The sequence below is a fragment of the Ranitomeya variabilis genome, chromosome 4 (assembly GCF_051348905.1).
Source record: "Ranitomeya variabilis isolate aRanVar5 chromosome 4, aRanVar5.hap1, whole genome shotgun sequence".
Lineage (NCBI taxonomy): Eukaryota > Metazoa > Chordata > Amphibia > Anura > Dendrobatidae > Ranitomeya > Ranitomeya variabilis.
The window spans coordinates 752,021,800-752,043,165 of NC_135235.1; the positions used below are offsets into that span (position 1 = coordinate 752,021,800).

At 45.9% G+C, this 21,366-nt stretch overlaps 1 protein-coding gene across 5 annotated transcripts in view; it reads left to right on the forward strand.

Moving 5' to 3' along the window:
• Positions 1 to 20,853, forward strand: part of GAS7 (growth arrest specific 7) — a 134,344-nt gene extending 113,491 nt beyond the window's left edge. For all 5 annotated transcript variants that reach the window (XM_077254738.1, XM_077254739.1, XM_077254743.1 and 2 more), the window contains 3 exons: positions 18,256 to 18,335; positions 18,511 to 18,609; positions 18,693 to 20,853. In XM_077254738.1, coding sequence (XP_077110853.1) covers positions 18,256 to 18,335; positions 18,511 to 18,609; positions 18,693 to 18,806 — 293 coding nt within the window. In that variant the 3' untranslated portion in view covers positions 18,807 to 20,853. The remainder of the gene's footprint in view (positions 1 to 18,255; positions 18,336 to 18,510; positions 18,610 to 18,692) is intronic.
• Positions 20,854 to 21,366: the final 513 nt, after the last annotated feature.

A 21,366-nucleotide genomic window follows, 5' to 3' on the forward strand; every position in this document is an offset into this window, starting at 1 on the left:
TTCCCTCCTCTCGGCCGGCGCCTCTTCCCTCCTCTCGGCCGGCGCCTCTTCCCTCCTCACGGCCGGCGCCTCTTCCCTCCTCTCGGCCGGCGCCTCTTCCCTCCTCTCGGCCGGCGCCTCTTCCCTCCTCTTGGCCGGCGCCTCTTCCCTCCTCTCGGCCGGCGCCTCTTCCCTCCTCTCGGCCGGCGCCTCTTCCCTCCTCTCGGCCGGCGCCTCTTCCCTCCTCTCGGCCGGCGCCTCTTCCCTCCTCTCGGCCGGCGCCTCTTCCCTTCCTTTCGGCCGGCGCCTCTTCCCTTCCTTTCGGCCGGCGCCTCTTCCCTTCCTTTCGGCCGGCGCCTCTTCCCTCCTCTCGGCCGGCGCCTCTTCCCTCCTCTCGGCCGGCGCCTCTTCCCTCCTCTCGGCCGGCGCCTCTTCCCTCCTCTCGGCCGGCGCCTCTTCCCTTCCTTTCGGCCGGCGCCTCTTCCCTCCTCTCGGCCGGCGCCTCTTCCCTCCTCTCGGCCGGCGCCTCTTCCCTCCTCTCGGCCGGCGCCTCTTCCCTCCTCTCGGCCGGCGCCTCTTCCCTCCTCTCGGCCGGCGCCTCTTCCCTCCTCTCGGCCGGCGCCTCTTCCCTCCTCTCGGCCACGGCCTCTTCCCTCCTCTGTCGCCCTCCACCACTGATCTATAATTTGTACGTCTCCTCGCTGTCTTTTCTCGCTGTCTCTCTTGACATTAAGTTGATCTGTGATTCCGCAGCTCACAGGGATCGGACCTGATCCCTGATCTGCAGCGCGGAGCAATCTGTGATTCTGTGATTCCGCAGCTCGCGGGGATCGGAGCTGATCTCTGATCTGCAGTGCGGAGCGATCTGTGATTCCGCATCTCGCGGGGATCGGTGCTGATCTCCAATCTGCAGTGTACAGCGTTCTGTGATTCCGCAGCTCGCAGGGATCGGACCTGATCCCTGATCTGCAGCGCGGAGCAATCTGTGATTCCGCATCCCGCGGAGATCGGACCAGATCTCAGATCTGCAATGCGGAGCGATCTGTGATTCCGCATCTTGCGGGGATCGGAGCTGATCTCTGATCTACAGTGCGGAGCGATCTGTGATTCCGCATCTTGCAGGGATCGGAGCTGATCTCTGATCTGCAGTGCGGAGCGATCTGTGATTCCGCATCTTGCAGGGATCGGAGCCGATCTCTGATATGCAGTGCGGAGCGATCTGTGATTCTGTGATTCCGCATCTCGCGGGGATCGGATCTGATCTGCAGTGTGCAGCGATCTGTGATTCCGCATCTCACGGGGATCGGACCAGATCTCTGATCTGCAGTGCGGAGCGATCTGTGATTCCGCATCTTGCAGGGATCGGAGCTGATCTGCAGCGCGGAATGATCTGTGATTCTGTGATTCCGCAGCTCGCGGAGATCGGAGCTGATCTCTGATCTGCAGCGCGCCGAGCGATCTGTGATTCTGTGATTCCACAGCTCGCGGGGATCGCACCTGATCTCTGATCTGCAGCGCGGAGCGATCTGTGATTCTGCAGCTTTTGGGGATCACACCTGATCTCTGATCTGCAGCGTGGAGCGATCTGTGATTCCGCATCTCGCGGGGATCGCACCTGATCTCTGATCTCCAGTGTGGAGCGATCTGTGATTCCGCATCTCACGGGGATCGGACCAGATCTCTGATCTGCAATGCGCAGCGATCTGTGATTCCGCAATTCGCGGGGATTGGAGCTGATCCTCTGATCTGCAGTGCGGAGCGATCTGTGATTCCGCATCTTGCAGGGATCGGAGCTGATCTGCAGCGCGGAATGATCTGTGATTCTGTGATTCCGCAGCTCGCGGAGATCGGAGCTGATCTCTGATCTGCAGCGCGCCGAGCGATCTGTGATTCTGTGATTCCACAGCTCGCGGGGATCGCACCTGATCTCTGATCTGCAGCGCGGAGCGATCTGTGATTCTGCAGCTTTTGGGGATCACACCTGATCTCTGATCTGCAGCGTGGAGCGATCTGTGATTCCGCATCTCGCGGGGATCGCACCTGATCTCTGATCTCCAGTGTGGAGCGATCTGTGATTCCGCATCTCGCGGGGATCGGTGCTGATCTGATCTGCAGTGCACAGCGATCTGTGATTCCGCATCCCGCGGAGATCGGACCAGATCTCTGATCTGCAATGCGGAGCGATCTGTGATTCTGCATCTTGCGGGGATCGGAGCTGATCTCTGATCTGCAGCGCGGAGCGATCTGTGATTCCGCAGCTCGCAGAGATCGGAGCTGATCTCTGATCTGCAGTGCGGAGCGATCTGTGATTCTGTGATTCCGCAATTCGCGGGGATTGGAGCTGATCTCTGATCTGCAGCGCGGAGTGATCTGTGATTCCGCAGCTCGCGGGGATCGGAGCTGATCTGTGATTCCGCATCTTGCAGGGATCGGAGCTGATCTCTGAGCTGCAGCGCGGAGCGATCTGTGATTCTGTGATTCCGCAGCTCGCGGGGATCGGAGCTGATCTCTGATCTGCAGCGCGGAACGATCTGTGATTCCGCAGCTCGCAGGGATCGCACCTGATCTCTGATCTGCAGTGCGGAGCGATCTGTGATACTGCAGCTCGCGGGTATCGCACCTGATCTCTGATCTGCAGTGCGCAGCGATCTGTGATTCTGTGATTCCGCATCTCGCGGGGATCGGACCTGATCTCTGATCTGCAGCGCGGAGCGATCTGTGATTCCGCAGCTCGCGGGGATCGCACCTGATCTCTGATCTGCAGTGCGGAGCGATCTGTGATTCTGTGATTCCGCAGCTCGCGGGGATCGGACCTGATCTCTGATCTGCAGCGCGGAGCGATCTGTGATTCCGCAGCTCGCGGGGATCGCACCTGATCTCTGATCTGCAACGCGGAGCGATCTGTGATTCTGTGATTCCGCATCTCGCGGGGATCGGACCTGATCTCTGATCTGCAGCACGGAGCGATCTGTGATTCTGCAGCTCGCGGGGATCGCACCTGATCTCTGATCTGCAGCGTGGAGCGATCTGTGATTCTGTGATTCCGCATCTCGCGGGGATCGGACCTGATCTCTGATCTGCAGCACGGAGCGATCTGTGATTCTGCAGCTCGCGGGGATCGCACCTGATCTCTGATCTGCAGCGTGGAGCTCACTGAATGAAATGTGTCCTCGCTCCCAGAGCCTCTCCCAAGACCACCATGGATGATCAGTCATCAATCACATATGACCAGTTTTACACATTATCATCATCCTCCATCATCACCGATTATTTGTGATCAATGACTGTTAAAGGGACGGGCCACTATGGACCGACCCCTTATGAATGGCCCCAGGGTTGGTAGATAAATAATGAAAGAAAACCCTTCTCCTCATCTCCTGGACTGGTGCAGCTCCTCCGAGCTCACCCATGTTCATCCTCACGGCGATCAATAAGGTGTCGCCCCGTAGAGGCCGCCCCTTTAATCATCATTAGTGATGATGCAAGTATATTGATTATGATTGGTGCAGGAAATAATGGACGGTGATTGGTTAGTGATGGATGATTGGCGGAACTGGGCGATCATGAGCCATGATAATGAGTGATGATCAGTAATGATGAACGACCGATGATGATGACTGCAGGAGCCGCTGAGTAGTCTCCCTGTATAACTGATCATACAAGACCACGGAGTCCAGAAATGTTAGAGATTGTCGCCCTCTAGTGGCCACAGGAGGGATCACCTCATTCCCGAGACCATGGGGACAACAAAGAAATAGTGTAGACCTCCATAAACTGCTCATATATAATAGTGCCCATCCTGTGCCTTGTATATTACACCCCTCATATAATAGTGCCCATCCTGTGCCTTGTATATTACACCCCTCATATAATAGTGCCCATCCTGTGCCTTATATATTACAGCCCTCGTATAATAGTGCCCATCCTGTGCCTTATATATTACAGCCCTCGTATAATAGTGCCCATCCTGTGCCTTATATATTACACCCCTTATATAATAGTGTCCGTCCAGTGCCTTATATATTACACCCCTTATATAATAGTGCCCATCCTGTGCCTTATACATTGCAGCCCTCGTATAATAGTGCCCATCCTGTGCCTTGTATATTACACCCCTCATATAATACTGCCCATCCTGTGCCTTATACATTACACTCCTCATATAATAGTGCCCATCCTGTGCCATATATATTACACCCCTCATATAATACTGCCCATCCTGTGCCTTATACATTACACTCCTCATATAATACTGCCCATCCTGTGCCTTATACATTACACTCCTCATATAATACTGCCCATCCTGTGCCTTATATATTACACCCCTTATATAATAGTGCCCATCCTGTGCCTTATACATTGCAGCCCTCATATAATAGTGCTCATCCTGTGCCTTATATATTACACACCTCATATAATAGTGCCCATCCTGTGCCTTATATATTACATCCCTCATATAATAGTGCCCATCCTGTGCCTTATACATTGCAGCCCTCATATAATAGTGCCCATCCTGTGCCTTATATATTACAGCCCTCATATAATAGTGCCCATCCTGTGCCTTATATAGTACACCCCTCATATAATAGTGCCCATCCTGTGCCTTAAACATTGCAGCCCTCATATAATAGTGCCCATCATGTGCCATATATAGTACACCCCTCATATAATAGTGCCCATCCTGTGCCTTATATATTACATCCCTCATATAATAGTGCCCATCCTGTGCCATATATATTACACACCTCCTATAATAGTGCCCATCCTGTGCCTTATATAGTACACCCCTCATATAATAGTGCCCATCCTGTGCCTTATATAGTACACCCCTCATATAATAGTGCCCATCCTGTGCCTTATATATTACATCCCTCATATAATAGTGTCCATCCTGTGCCTTATATATTACTCCACATATAATAGTGCTCATCCTGTGCCTTATACATTGCAGCCCTCATATATTAGTGCCCATCCTGTGCCTTATACATTGCATCCCTCATATAATAGTGTCCATCCTGTGCCTTATATATTACAGCCCTCATATAATAGTGCCCATCCTGTGCCTTATATATTACTCCACATATAATAGTACCCATCCTATGCCTTATATATTACATCCCTCATATAATAGTGCCCATCCTGTGCCTTATGTATTACAGCCCTCATATAATAGTGCCCATCCTGTGCCTTATATATTACACCCCACATATAATAGTGCCCATCCTGTGCCTTATACATTACATCCCTCATATAATAGTGCCCATCCTGTGCCTTATACATTACAGCCCTCATATAATAGTGCCCATCCTGTGCCTTATATATTACACCCCTTATATAATAGTGCCCATCCTGGGCCTTATATATTACACCCCTCATATAATAGTACCCATCCTGTGCCTTATATATTACACCCCTTATATAATAGTGCCCATCCTGGGCCTTATATATTACACCCCTCATATAATAGTGGCCATCCTGTGCCTTATACATTGCAGCCCTCATATAATAGTGCCCATCCTGTGCCATATATATTACACCCCTCATATAATAGTGGCCATCCTGTGCCTTATACATTGCAGCCCTCATATAATAGTGCCCATCCTGTGCCTTATATATTACAGCCCTCATATAATAGTGCCCATCCTGTGCCTTATATATTACACCCCTTATATAATAGTGCCCATCCTGTGCCTTATATATTACACCCCTCATATAATAGTGCCCATTCTGGGCCTTATATATTACACCCCTCATATAATAGTGCCCATCCTGTGTCTTATATATTACACTCCTCATATAATAGTGCTCATCCTGTGCCTTATATATTACAGCCCTCATATAATAGTGCCCATCCTGTGTCTTATATATTAAACTCCTCATATAATAGTGCTCATCCTTTGCCTTATATATTACACCCCTCATATAATAGTGCCCATCCTGTGCCTTATATATTACAGCCCTCATATAATAGTGCCCATCCTGTGCCTTATATATTACTCCACATATAATAGTACCCATCCTATGCCTTATATATTACATCCCTCATATAATAGTGCCCATCCTGTGCCTTATGTATTACAGCCCTCATATAATAGTGCCCATCCTGTGCCTTATATATTACACCCCACATATAATAGTGCCCATCCTGTGCCTTATACATTACATCCCTCATATAATAGTGCCCATCCTGTGCCTTATACATTACAGCCCTCATATAATAGTGCCCATCCTGTGCCTTATATATTACACCCCTTATATAATAGTGCCCATCCTGGGCCTTATATATTACACCCCTCATATAATAGTACCCATCCTGTGCCTTATATATTACACCCCTTATATAATAGTGCCCATCCTGGGCCTTATATATTACACCCCTCATATAATAGTGGCCATCCTGTGCCTTATATATTACACCCCTCATATAATAGTGCCCATCCTGTGCCTTATATATTACATCCCTCATATAATAGTGTCCATCCTGTGCCTTATATATTACTCCACATATAATAGTGCTCATCCTGTGCCTTATACATTGCAGCCCTCATATATTAGTGCCCATCCTGTGCCTTATACATTGCATCCCTCATATAATAGTGTCCATCCTGTGCCTTATATATTACAGCCCTCATATAATAGTGCCCATCCTGTGCCTTATATATTACTCCACATATAATAGTACCCATCCTATGCCTTATATATTACATCCCTCATATAATAGTGCCCATCCTGTGCCTTATGTATTACAGCCCTCATATAATAGTGCCCATCCTGTGCCTTATATATTACACCCCACATATAATAGTGCCCATCCTGTGCCTTATACATTACATCCCTCATATAATAGTGCCCATCCTGTGCCTTATACATTACAGCCCTCATATAATAGTGCCCATCCTGTGCCTTATATATTACACCCCTTATATAATAGTGCCCATCCTGGGCCTTATATATTACACCCCTCATATAATAGTACCCATCCTGTGCCTTATATATTACACCCCTTATATAATAGTGCCCATCCTGGGCCTTATATATTACACCCCTCATATAATAGTGGCCATCCTGTGCCTTATACATTGCAGCCCTCATATAATAGTGCCCATCCTGTGCCATATATATTACACCCCTCATATAATAGTGGCCATCCTGTGCCTTATACATTGCAGCCCTCATATAATAGTGCCCATCCTGTGCCTTATATATTACAGCCCTCATATAATAGTGCCCATCCTGTGCCTTATATATTACACCCCTTATATAATAGTGCCCATCCTGTGCCTTATATATTACACCCCTCATATAATAGTGCCCATTCTGGGCCTTATATATTACACCCCTCATATAATAGTGCCCATCCTGTGTCTTATATATTACACTCCTCATATAATAGTGCTCATCCTGTGCCTTATATATTACAGCCCTCATATAATAGTGCCCATCCTGTGTCTTATATATTAAACTCCTCATATAATAGTGCTCATCCTTTGCCTTATATATTACACCCCTCATATAATAGTGCCCATCCTGTGCCTTATATATTACAGCCCTCATATAATAGTGCCCATCCTGTGCCTTATATATTACTCCACATATAATAGTACCCATCCTATGCCTTATATATTACATCCCTCATATAATAGTGCCCATCCTGTGCCTTATGTATTACAGCCCTCATATAATAGTGCCCATCCTGTGCCTTATATATTACACCCCACATATAATAGTGCCCATCCTGTGCCTTATACATTACATCCCTCATATAATAGTGCCCATCCTGTGCCTTATACATTACAGCCCTCATATAATAGTGCCCATCCTGTGCCTTATATATTACACCCCTTATATAATAGTGCCCATCCTGGGCCTTATATATTACACCCCTCATATAATAGTACCCATCCTGTGCCTTATATATTACACCCCTTATATAATAGTGCCCATCCTGGGCCTTATATATTACACCCCTCATATAATAGTGGCCATCCTGTGCCTTATATATTACACCCCTCATATAATAGTGCCCATCCTGTGCCTTATACATTGCAGCCCTCATATAATAGTGCCCATCCTGTGCCTTATACATTGCATCCCTCATATGATAGTGCCCATCCTGTGCCTTATATATTACACTCCTCATATAATAGTACCCATCCTGTGCCTTATATATTACAGCCCTCATATAATCGTGCCCATCCTGTGCCTTATATATTACACTCCTCATATAATAGTGCTCATCCTGTGCCTTATATATTACAGCCCTCATATAATAGTGCCCATCCTGTGCCTTATATATTACACCCCTCATATAATAGTGCCCATCCTGTGCCTTATACATTGCAGCCCTCATATAATAGTGCCCATCCTGTGCCTTATACATTGCATCCCTCATATGATAGTGCCCATCCTGTGCCTTATACATTACAGCCCTCATATAATAGTGCCCATCCTGTGCCTTATATATTACACCCCTCATATAATAGTGCCCATCCTGTGCCTTATATATTACACCCCTCATATAATAGTGCCCATCCTGTGCCTTATATATTACAGCCCTCATATAATAGTGCCCATCCTGTGCCTTATATATTACACTCCTCATATAATAGTACCCATCCTGTGCCTTATATATTACATCCCTCATATAATAGTGCCCATCCTGTGCCTTATATATTACACTCCTCATATAATAGTGCTCATCCTGTGCCTTATATATTACAGCCCTCATATAATCGTGTCCATCCAGTGCCTTATATATTACACCCCTCATAATAGTGCTCATCCTGTGCCTTATATATTACTCCTCATATAATAGTGCTCATCCTGTGCCTTATATATTACAGCCCTCATATAATAGTGCCCATGCTGTGCCTTATATATTACTCCACATATAATAGTGCTCATCCTGTGCCTTATATATTACATCCCTCCTACAATAGTGCCCATCCTGTGTATTATATATTACATCCCTCCTACAATAGTGTCCATCTTGTGCCTTATATATTACACCCCTCCTATAATAGTGCCCATCCTGTGCCTTATATATTACACCCCTCCTATAATAGTGGCCATCCTGTGCCTTATACAGTGCAGCCCTCATATAATAGTGGCCATCCTGTGCCTTATACAGTGCAGCCCTCATATAATAGTGCCCATCCTGTGCCTTATACAGTGCAGCCCTCATATAATAGTGCCCTGTTATGATCCTGGTGGTAGGATCTCAAACTGACCTGACACATATACCCTGCATATATAGGACAAGTTCTGGGGATGTGGAAGCTATACTGACCGCAATCCTGATCCTATCCAAACACACTAAAGGCAGCTGTGGAGCGTTACCTGAAAACCTAGACGTCTCGTCACAGCCTGAGAAACTGACTACCCCTAGAGAGAAAGCAAAGACCTCACTTGCCTCAGAGAAATATCCCCAAAGTTTTAGATAACTCACCGTTATTATTTGTGGGGGGCTAAGGGGAAAACACAAACGTAGAGATGAAACAGGTTTAGCAAATGAGGCCCGCTAATACTAGATAGGCAGATAAAGATAGGTGTCTGTGCGGTCAGTACAAAAACTATCAAAAGTAAACCACGCAGAGAATACAAGAACCCCCACACCGACTCACGATGTGAGGGGCGCATTCTGCACCCCAGAACTAACCAGCAAGCAAAAAAATCACATGAAAGCAAGCTGGGCTGGACTCATAATATAATGAGAAACGTTTTCAAGGAAATAATGAGAAACTGAACAAGCAAACTTAGCTTCTCATAGCAGAAGACTGGTCACAAGGAATATTCAGGAGAGCACAGGATCCGGACTGAATACACCGACAGCAGGCAACAAATGAAGGTCCAGGTGAGTTAAATAGGCCCAGCCTAGCAGGAGATGAAACAGCTGAGCCCAGCAATATCGCTAAAGGCCACCAGAGGGAGCCCAAGAACAAACTCACACAGTAGCACTCATGACCACAGGAGGGAGCCCGAGAACGGAATTCACAACAGTACCCCCCCCCCCCCTTGAGGAGGGGTCACCGAACCCTCACCAGAGCTCCCAGGCCGATCAGGACGAGCCAAATGAAAGGCACGAACCAAATCGGCCGCATGGACATCGGAGGCGACAACCCAGGAATTATCCTCCTGACCATAACCCTTCCATTTCACTAAGTACTGAAGTCTCCGTCTCGAAATACGAGAATCCAAGATCTTCTCCACCACATATTCCAACTCCCCCTCGACCAAGACCGGAGCAGGAGGATCAACAGAAGGGACCACAGGCACCACATATCTCCGCAACAATGACCTATGGAACACATTATGAATGGCAAAAGATGCCGGGAGGTCCAAACGAAAAGACACAGGGTTGAGGATTTCCAAAATCTTATAAGGACCGATGAAACGAGGCTTGAACTTAGGAGAGGAAACCTTCATCGGGACATAACGAGAAGACAGCCACACCAAATCCCCAACACGAAGTCGGGGACCCACACAGCGACGGCGGTTAGCAAAGCGCTGAGCCTTCTCTTGGGACAAAGTCAAATTGTTCACCACATGGTTCCAAATCTGCTGCAACCTATCCACCACAGAATCCACCCCAGGACAGTCAGAAGGCTCAACCTGACCCGAGGAGAAACGAGGATGAAAACCAGAATTGCAAAAGAAAGGTGAAACCAAAGTAGCAGAACTAGCCCGATTATTGAGGGCGAACTCAGCCAATGGCAAAAAGGTCACCCAATCATCCTGGTCAGCAGAAACAAAACATCTCAAATAAGTTTCCAAGGTCTGATTAGTTCGTTCGGTTTGACCATTCGTCTGAGGATGGAAGGCCGACGAAAAAGACAATTCAATGCCCATCTTAGCACAAAAGGATCGCCAAAATCTGGACACAAACTGGGATCCTCTGTCAGACACAATGTTCTCCGGAATACCATGTAAACGAACCACATTCTGAAAAAACAATGGCACCAAATCGGAGGAGGAAGGCAACTTAGGCAAGGGTACCAAATGGACCATTTTGGAAAAACGATCACAAACCACCCAGATGACAGACATCTTCTGAGAGACAGGAAGATCCGAAATAAAATCCATGGAAATATGCGTCCAAGGCCTCTTCGGGACAGGCAAAGGCAACAACAAGCCACTGGCACGAGAACAGCAAGGCTTAGCCCGAGCACAAATTCCACAAGACTGCACAAAGGAACGCACATCCCGCGACAAGGAAGGCCACCAGAAGGACCTAGCCACCAAATCTCTGGTACCAAAAATCCCAGGATGTCCTGCCAACACCGAAGAATGAACCTCGGAAATAACTCTGCTGGTCCATCTATCTGGGACAAACAGTCTCTCCGGTGGACAACGGTCAGGTCTATTGGCCTGAAACTCCTGCAACACCCGTCGCAGATCAGGAGAGATGGCAGACAAAATCATCCTCTCTTTGAGAACACCAGTCGGTTCAGAAACTTCCGGGGAGTCAGGTACAAAACTCCTAGAAAGGGCATCAGCCTTCACGTTTTTCGAACCCGGAAGGTATGAAACCACGAAATTGAAACGAGAGAAAAACAACGACCATCGAGCCTGTCTCTGATTCAACCGTTTGGCAGACTCGAGATAAGTCAAATTCTTGTGATCCGTCAAGACCACCACACGATGCTTGGCTCCCTCAAGCCAATGTCGCCACTCCTCAAATGCCCACTTCATTGCCAACAACTCACGATTACCAACATCATAATTCCGCTCGGCAGGCAAAAACTTTCTTGAAAAGAAGGCACATGGCTTCATCACAGAGCCATCAGAGCTTCTCTGCGACAAGACAGCCCCTGCTCCAATCTCAGAAGCATCAACCTCAACCTGAAAGGGAAGAGAGATATCGGGCTGGCGCAAGACAGGAGCCGAAGAAAACCGACGCTTAAGCTCCTGAAAGGCCTCCACGGCCGCAGGAGACCAATTCGTCACATCAGAACCCTTCTTGGTCAAATCCGTCAAAGGCTTAACCACGCTAGAAAAATTAGTGATAAAGCGACGGTAAAAATTAGCAAAACCCAAGAACTTCTGAAGACTCTTAACAGACGTGGGCTGAGTCCAGTCACGAATAGCCTGGACCTTGACTGGATCCATCTCAATAGTAGACGGAGAAAAAATAAAGCCCAAAAAATAAATCTTCTGGACTCCGAAGAGACATTTAGAGCCCTTCACAAACAAGGCATTAGCACGCAGGACCTGAAATACCATCCTGACCTGCTTCACATGAGACTCCCAGTCATCAGAAAAGACCAAAATATCATCCAGGTACACAATCATAAATCTATCCAGATACTCTCGGAAGATGTCGTGCATGAAGGACTGAAACACAGAGGGAGCATTAGAAAGCCCAAAAGGCATCACCAAGTACTCAAAATGGCCTTCGGTCGTATTAAATGCTGTTTTCCATTCATCGCCGTTTTATGCGCACAAGATTATACGCTCCTCGAAGATCTATCTTGGTGAACCAACTGGCCCCCCTAATCCGAGCAAACAGATCAGACAACAGTGGCAAGGGGTACTGAAATTTGACCGTGATGTTATTTAGAAGGCGATAATCTATACAGGGTCTCAGAGAACCATCCTTCTTGGCCCCAAAAAAGAACCCCGCACCCAAAGGGGACGAGGACGGGCGAATGTGCCCCTTCTCCAAGGACTCCTTTATATAACTCCGCATAGCGGCATGTTCTGGTACAGACAAATTAAAAAGTCGTCCCTTAGGGAACTTACTACCAGGAATCAAATTTATAGCACAATCACAATCCCTATGAGGAGATGGGCACCGGATCTGGGCTCATCAAATACATCCTGGTAGTCTGACAAAAATTCAGGGACTTCAGAAGGAGTAGAAGAAGCAATTGACACCAAAGGGGCATCGCCATGAATCCCCTGGCAACCCCAACTTGACACAGACATTGCTTTCCAATCCAGGACTGGATTATGAGCCTGCAGCCATGGCAGACCCAACACGACAACATCATGCAAATTATGTAGCACAAGAAAGCGAATCACCTCCTGATGTGCAGGAGTCATAGACATGGTCACTTGAGTCCAGTACTGAGGTTTATTCTTGGCCAATGGCGTAGCATCAATTCCCCTTAGTGGAATGGGGAATTGTAAAGGCTCCAAGATAAAACCACAGCGCCTGGCAAATGACAAATCCATCAGATTCAGGGCGGCACCTGAATCCACAAAAGCCATAACTGAGTAAGATGACAGAGAGCAAATCAAAGTAACAGACAAAATGAATTTAGGTTGTACAGTACCAATGGTGACAGATTTGGTAAACCTTTTTGTACGCTTAGAGCATGCGGAGATAACATGAGCAGAATCACCACAGTAAAAGCACAACCCATTCTGACGTCTGTAGTCTTGCCGTTCAACTCTGGTCAGAATCCTGTCACATTGCATAGGCTCAGGTTTCTGCTCAGAAATTACTGCCAGATGGTGCACAGGTTTGCGCTCCCGCAAACACCGATCAATCTGAATGGCCAACGACATTGACTCATTCAGACCCGCAGGCGTGGGGAACCCCACCATGACATCTTTAAGGGCTTCAGAAAGACCCTTTCTGAAAATCGCTGCCAGGGCACACTCATTCCATTGAGTGAGCACTGACCACTTCCTAAACTTCTGACAATAAACCTCTGCTTCGTCTTGACCCTGAGAGAGAGCCAGCAAAACCTTCTCTGCTTGGTCTACCAGATTTGGTTCCTCATAAAGCAATCCAAGCGCCAGAAAAAACGCATCCACATTTAGCAGTGCCGGATCTCCTGGCGCCAGAGAGAATGCCCAATCTTGAGGGTCGCCACGTAACAAAGAAATAACAATTTTAACTTGCTGAACAGGGTCACCAGAGGAACGAGGTCTCAGAGAAAGGAATAACTTACAATTATTCTTAAAGTTCAAAAACCTAGATCTATCTCCGGAGAACAGTTCAGGAATTGGTATTTTAGGCTCTGACATAGGACTGTGAACTACATAATCCTGAATGCCTTGTACCCTAGCAGTGAGATGATCCACACTAGAAGACAGACTCTGAATGTCCATATCTGCAACTGAATTCAGAAAAACCCAAAGATTAAGGGGAGGGGAGAGGTTAAACACAGTGCAGATGAAAAAAAAAAAATGACTTCAGGATTTCTCTTCTCCCTCTTCTGCTGCATTAACACTTTGTGGCCTGCTGTACTGTTATGATCCTGGTGGTAGGATCTGAAACTGACCTGACACATATACCCTGAATATATAGGACAAGTTCTGGGGATGTGGAAGCTATACTGACTGCAATCCTGATCCTATCCAAACACACTAAAGGCAGCTGTGGAGCGTTACCTGAAAACCTAGACGCCTCGTCACAGCCTGAGAAACTGACTACCCCTAGAGAGAAAGCAAAGACCTCACTTGCCTCAGAGAAATATCCCCAAAGTTTTAGATAGCCCCCCACAAATAATAACGGTGAGTTAAGGGGAAAACACAAACGTAGAGATGAAACAGGTTTAGCAAATGAGGCCCGCTAATACTAGATAGGCAGATAAAGATAGGTGTCTGTGCGGTCAGTACAAAAACTATCAAAAGTAAACCACGCAGAGAATACAAGAACCCCCACACCGACTCACGATGTGAGGGGCGCACTCTGCACCCCAGAACTAACCAGCAAGCAAAAAATCACATAAAAGCAAGCTGGGCTGAACTCATAATATAATGAGAAACGTTTTCAAGGAAATAATGAGAAACTGAACAAGCAAACTTAGCTTCTCATAGCAGAAGACTGGTCACAAGGAATATTCAGGAGAGCACAGGATCCAGACTGAATACACCGACAGCAGGCGACAAGTGAAAGTCCAGGTGAGTTAAATAGGCCCAGCCTAACAGGAGATGAAACAGCTGAGCCCAGCAATATCGCTAAAGGCCACCAGAGGGGAGCCCAAGAACAAACTCACACAGTACCACTCATGACCACAGGAGGGAGCCCGAGAACGGAATTCACAACAGTGCCCATCCTGTGCCTTATATATTACACCCCTCATATAATAGTGCCCATCCTGTGCCTTATATATTAAATCCCTCATATAATAGTGCCCATCCTGTGTCTTCTATATTACACTCCTCATATAATAGTCCCCATCCTGTGCCTTATATATTAAATCCCTCATATAATAGTGCTCATCCTGTGCCTTATATATTAAATCCCTCATATAATAGTGCCCATCCTGTGCCTTATATATTAAATCCCTCATATAATAGTGCCCATCCTGTGTCTTATATATTACACTCCTCATATAATAGTGCTCATCCTGTGCCTTATATATTAAATCCCTCATATAATAGTGCTCATCCTGTGCCTTATATATTACATCCCTCATATAATAGTGTCCATCCTGTGCCTTATATATTACACCCCTCATATAATAGTGCCCATCCTGTGTCTTATATATTACACTCCTCATATAATAGTGCTCATCTTGTGCCTTATATATTAAATCCCTCATATAATAGTGCCCATCCTGTGCCTTATATATTACACCCCTCATATAATAGTGCCCATCCTGTGCCTTATGTATTACACTCCTCATATAATAGTGCTCATCCTGTGCCTTATATATTACAGCCCTCATATAATAGTGCCCATCCTGTGCCTTATATATTACACACCTCATATAATAGTGCCCATCCTGTGCCTTATATATTACACACCTCATATAATAGTGCCCATCCTGTGCCTTATATATTACACCCCTCATATAATAGTGCCCATCCTGTGCCATATATATTACACACCTCATATAATAGTGCCCATCCTGTGCCTTATATATTACACCCCTCATATAATAGTGCCCATCCTGTGCCTTATATATTACACCCCTCATATAATAGTGCCCATCCTGTGCCATATATATTACACACCTCATATAATAGTGCCCATCCTGTGCCTTATATATTACACCCCTCATATAATAGTGCCCATGCTGTGCCTTATATATTACTCCTCATATAATAGTGCCCATCCTGTGCCTTATATATTACACCCCTCATATAATAGTGCTCATCCTTTGCCTTATATATTACAGCCCTCATATAATAGTGCCCATCCTGTGCCTTATATATTACACCCCTCATATAATAGTGCCCATCCTGTGCCTTATACATTACACCCCTCATATAATAGTGCCCATCCTGTGCCTTATATATTACACTCCTCATATAATAGTGCCCATCCTGTGCCTTATATATTACACCCCTCATATAATAGTGCCCATGCTGTGCCTTATATATTACTCCTCATATAATAGTGCCCATCCTGTGCCTTATATATTACACCCCTCATATAATAGTGCTCATCCTTTGCCTTATATATTACACCCCTCATATAATAGTGCCCATCCTGTGCCTTATACATTACACCCCTCATAATAGTGCCCATCCTGTGCCATATATATTACACACTTCCTATAATAGTGCCCATCCTGTGCCTTATATATTACACTCCTCATATAATAGTGCTCATCCTTTGCCTTATATATTACACCCCTCATATAATAGTGCCCATCCTGTGCCTTATATATTACACCCCTCATGTAATAGTGCCCATCCTGTGCCTTATATATTACACCCCTCATATAATAGTACCCATCCTGTGCCTTATACATTACATCCCTCATATAATAGTGCCCATCCTGTGCCATATATATTATACCCCTCATATAATAGTGCCCATCCTGTGCCTTATATATTACAGCCCTCATATAATAGTGCCCATGCTGTGCCTTATATATTACACCCCTCATAATAGTGCCCATCCTGTGCCATATATATTACGCCCCTCATATAATAGTGCCCATCCTGTGCCATATATATTACACCCCTCATATAATAGTGCCCATCCTGTGCCATATATATTACACCCCTCATAATAGTGCCCATCCTGTGCCTTATATATTACACCCCTCATAATAGTGCCCATCCTGTGCCATATATATTACACCCCTCATATAATAGTGCCCATCCTGTGCCTTATATATTACACCCCTCATAATAGTGCCCATCCTGTGCCATATATATTACACCCCTCATATAATAGTGCCCATCCTGTGCCATATATATTACACCCCTCATATAATAGTGCCCATCCTGTGCCTTATATATTACACCCCTCATAATAGTGCCCATCCTGTGCCATATATATTACACCCCTCATATAATAGTGCCCATCCTGTGCCATATATATTACACCCCTCATATAATAGTGCCCATCCTGTAATAATGCCTACATAGTGCTTACATGATTGGACCATGGTGTCTATATAACAGTGACCACTTCTGTGTCTTAGGCCATAGTGTAATAGTCAGAATTAAAAATCGGCTTGATCTCACCAACATAAGCAAACGGATATCCACAGTGGGTTCCTTACGACAATTTTGACAGAAATAACAGAGGTCCAAATAACAGGGTGGGGTAGGGGGTGCGGGGTTGCTTCCCTAAACCCCTGTCGTGCCCCTGTCCTAACAAGGACAGGCCCCAAGTGAGCCCTGCTATGGACACCCTCCAAAACAGGAATAGGGTCATAAATCTCCCTACGCCTTTCCTCCCCAATAAAATATTTTCTTTGTGGTCTATTAGGACATTTTGGGATTGGGATCATTATCCTTCCCCCATACAGGTCTCCCCTTCCTTTTTGCACTGTATAGATATTGATGTCCACATTGCTGGATAATGGACTGACCAATTCTATCAGTGTCTGGGGATATTGTCTGTTTTTATATTTCTCTTTCTTGGACATCTGTCCTTTTTTAAAGTCCTGGTGTATCCATAGTCCCCGAAGTTTTCGATGCCGCTTGTTATGTGGTGTGTACTTAGATGGCAGGAGCATCTCTAATGTGTGGACGTTTAGCCATGTACCCCAACCCTTGGTACACTGGAACCGGACATGGTGATTGCCACATGGCGCGGGCACTTCCGGCCGTTGTGCGTCCCATTTGTGGAACGTAATCGTATTGTAAGGTTATATTTTCATTAGTGGGATACTCTCCAAGCTATATTGTACCGTAATCCTGAGGGTGTTATAACAGTGTTGACAATTGCACACTGTAGCTACGGTATTTTCTTCCATAGTGCCCTCCACCGCACCGGACATATTACAGCGCCTACATGGAGGCGCCAATCATTTGGCCTTACACAGTTCTTATGTAATTGTACCATTCGTAGTGCCCACATATATTTTTGAGGAACGTCTAGATCACGTCTCCCACTCTATCTTCTTTCTGCAGGTGATGACCTCATGAGATGCGTCGACCTCTACAACCAAGCACAATCCAAGTGGTTTGAAGAGATGGTGACCACCACCTTGGTAAGTGGCCGGTCACTGTCGGAGAACCTTCTAAGGCCTCAGGTCCCTCTTACTTTACCCTGAACGTCCCATGGATGGTGGAAGCTCACATTTCATATTCCTATGGCTCCTTGGATCTGGGTATTGTCGGATCTTCCAGGTTGGACTGTCTCTCATGTGGTTTTCTGCTCTTTAGGAACTGGAGAGACTGGAGGTTGAGCGGGTGGAGATGATACGTCAACACCTCTGTCAGTACACACAGCTACGACACGAAACGGACATGTTCAACCAAAGCGTAAGTACCGGCTTCTTCTCAGTGCACCTTACACCATCCTAAAAAATTCGGAGTAACCCTCCATGTTTGCTCCCTCCCTGCAGACGGTGGAACCTGTGGACCAGCTGCTCCAGAAAGTCGATCCTGCCAAAGACAGGGAATTGTGGGTGAAGGAGCACAAGACGGGCGACATCCGGCCCATCAACATGGACATATAGACTGTTTTTGACATATTTTGGATCCTTGGTTCGGAGAGTTCTTTATACGCCTGCTGCCCGGATATTGTACATTGCTGTAAAATATACAAGGTCATTCCTTGCCAACTTACCAAATCATTATTTTTGGAATAGGGGACATTGGGATCTGTTTGTCTCTGGGTCCGTGCATTGACCGGCATCACGTGCTGTGTCTCGCATGGCGCCAACCAGCTTAGCTTCTCCTACGGTACCTGGCTGGGGACTTCTTAAGGCTTCTGCCACACTGGACGATGCTGAATAAATGCCATGTGAAAATAGCATAAAGTTATTAAAAAAAAAAATATCCGGACAGGTATCATAGTAATGTCAAAGTCAAGAACATTTATTCCACCCCTTTAGGACATCTTATGGTTACCCTAAACTAGCAATGGCACCCATGTCATGGTCCCCTAAACCTGGGGACCCTTGGTCAACTGCTTTGGAAGCTTTCCTATTTGGATAGGAATCAACTAGGCACATAATAATTTATCTCGGTGTTATAGAGTAGACCCAACTTACCCAAGAAGACGACCATCAATGATCCTCCCTTGTTCAGAAATGTCATGTTTCTCGTGTTAATTTTCGATCTTGATGGACCAGGAAGCCCTGATTGGAATCATTGTTCTTATATCATTCCTTGGCTCCAATTACAAACCCTTGACCTTGATCTACAGTACGAGCAGAAGATCTACTCAACATAGAGAGGTCCAAATGTGGTGCCAAAGAACAAGATGACATGGCCCTAAATTCTGGTCATTCAAGGCCAACCATTAAAAATCATAAATAAATATAAACCCTTTAGGCCATTTGGCAGATACTGAAAAATGTTAATGTAAAAAAAATTACCAAAGTTATGGAGAAGTCCACCCTTTAGGACATCTTATCGTTGTCAGTTTATCTCTGAATTGTAGAGTGGACCCAACTCAACCATGAAGACGACCATCAATGGTGTCCTTTCACGTGTTCATATTTTATCTTGCAGGAGTTGGCCGATTGTTCTTATATCATTCATGGCATCGCTTTTTTTAACTCCTGACTTTGTTCTACGAGGCCTGGAGAAGTCCAAATGTGGTGTTCAACAACAAGGCAACATGGTCACCAAATTCTGTCCCGGAAGAGCATTTAAAAATCACATTTTAGAGCCCACCTTTGGTAAATATTTACAAAACTTTGTAATACAAAATTTTGGTAAAATTTTAAGTTTCTACTCGTGCCACTACCAGGTGTCACGTCCAGGTAAAGCAAAGCCACCATAAGTGACTGTTTGCTCTTTTTTAAGGTCGTTGAGATACATAAGCCTTGTATCTGAAAGGAGCCTCCAAAGGGACCACCGTAGACCCCGAAGAACAGTAGTCATTAGAATTTGGGGTATTTTTCTGGAGGTTATTTACAATTTTTTACATTTTTAAAAATGTTTAATAGAAGAATTCCCGAAATACGTGAATTTCTGTAGAGACGGGATGGACTATGATCAGGTGTCTTCCATATTCCCAATCCGGTTCCGCCGCGCGTCCGTTCTTCTGCTTGACTGTTCCCCTATGAGAAGCAGCGCCACCTAGTGATCTACTACTATGAAAAAGGTTACATTTTGTACATTTTTTCACTATTTTCCAAACTAAATCTGAACAGACCAGATTCTCCCCCGAGTTCCTGTCGATACATCTGGTTGATGTGATTTTTCGTCCTCGTGTATATGGTCGGTTCCTGTGTAAATTCTCGCCCGTGTTCCTCCCCGTATTCTAGCAGCTGACACCCGCTCCTCAGCGCCAGCCTAACCCCAGCTCCCCTCCCCCGCCACCTTTTTGTACAGATATATTGTAAAAGACAAGAAAACTTTACAGAGTCTATAAAACTAATTTAATGGGATGAAGCGGAGAATTGTGTCCGATGTTTCACATTTGTGTAAAGTTGTGACTTCATTGTAACGAGACTGAAAATTTATGGGAAAAAAAGAAACATCCAGAAAAATGAACGGAGGAGATTCCCGCTGTGTATCCAGAGCTCTAATAAATCATCTATATACCCAGACCTTGCTCAGCGGCATTATTTATCATCACGTCAATGGAGAGGTGGGACTGTGCAGTGTATGTATGTATGTATGTGTGTGTATATATATAATTGTCTAAGGGTCACTTCCGTCTCTGTCTGTCGCAGATATTCATTGGTCGCGGCCTCTGTCTGTCATGGAAATCCAAGTCGCTGATTGGTCGCGGCAAAACGGCCACGACCAATCAGCGACGGGCACAGTCCGGCGGCAAAATGGCCGCTCCTTACTACCCGCAGTCAGTGCCCGGCGCCCGCTCCATACTCCCCGCAGTCAGCGCTCACACAGGGTTAATGGCAGCGGTAACGGACCGCGTTATGACGCGGTGTAATGCACACTGTTACCGCTGCTATTAACCCTGTGTGACCAACTTTTTACTATTGATGCTGCCTATGCGGCATCAATAGTAAAAAGATCTAATGTTAAAAATAAAAAAATCGTTATATACTCACCGTCTAGGCATGAGTAAGACCTACATGGGTCGAAACGCGTAGCCGT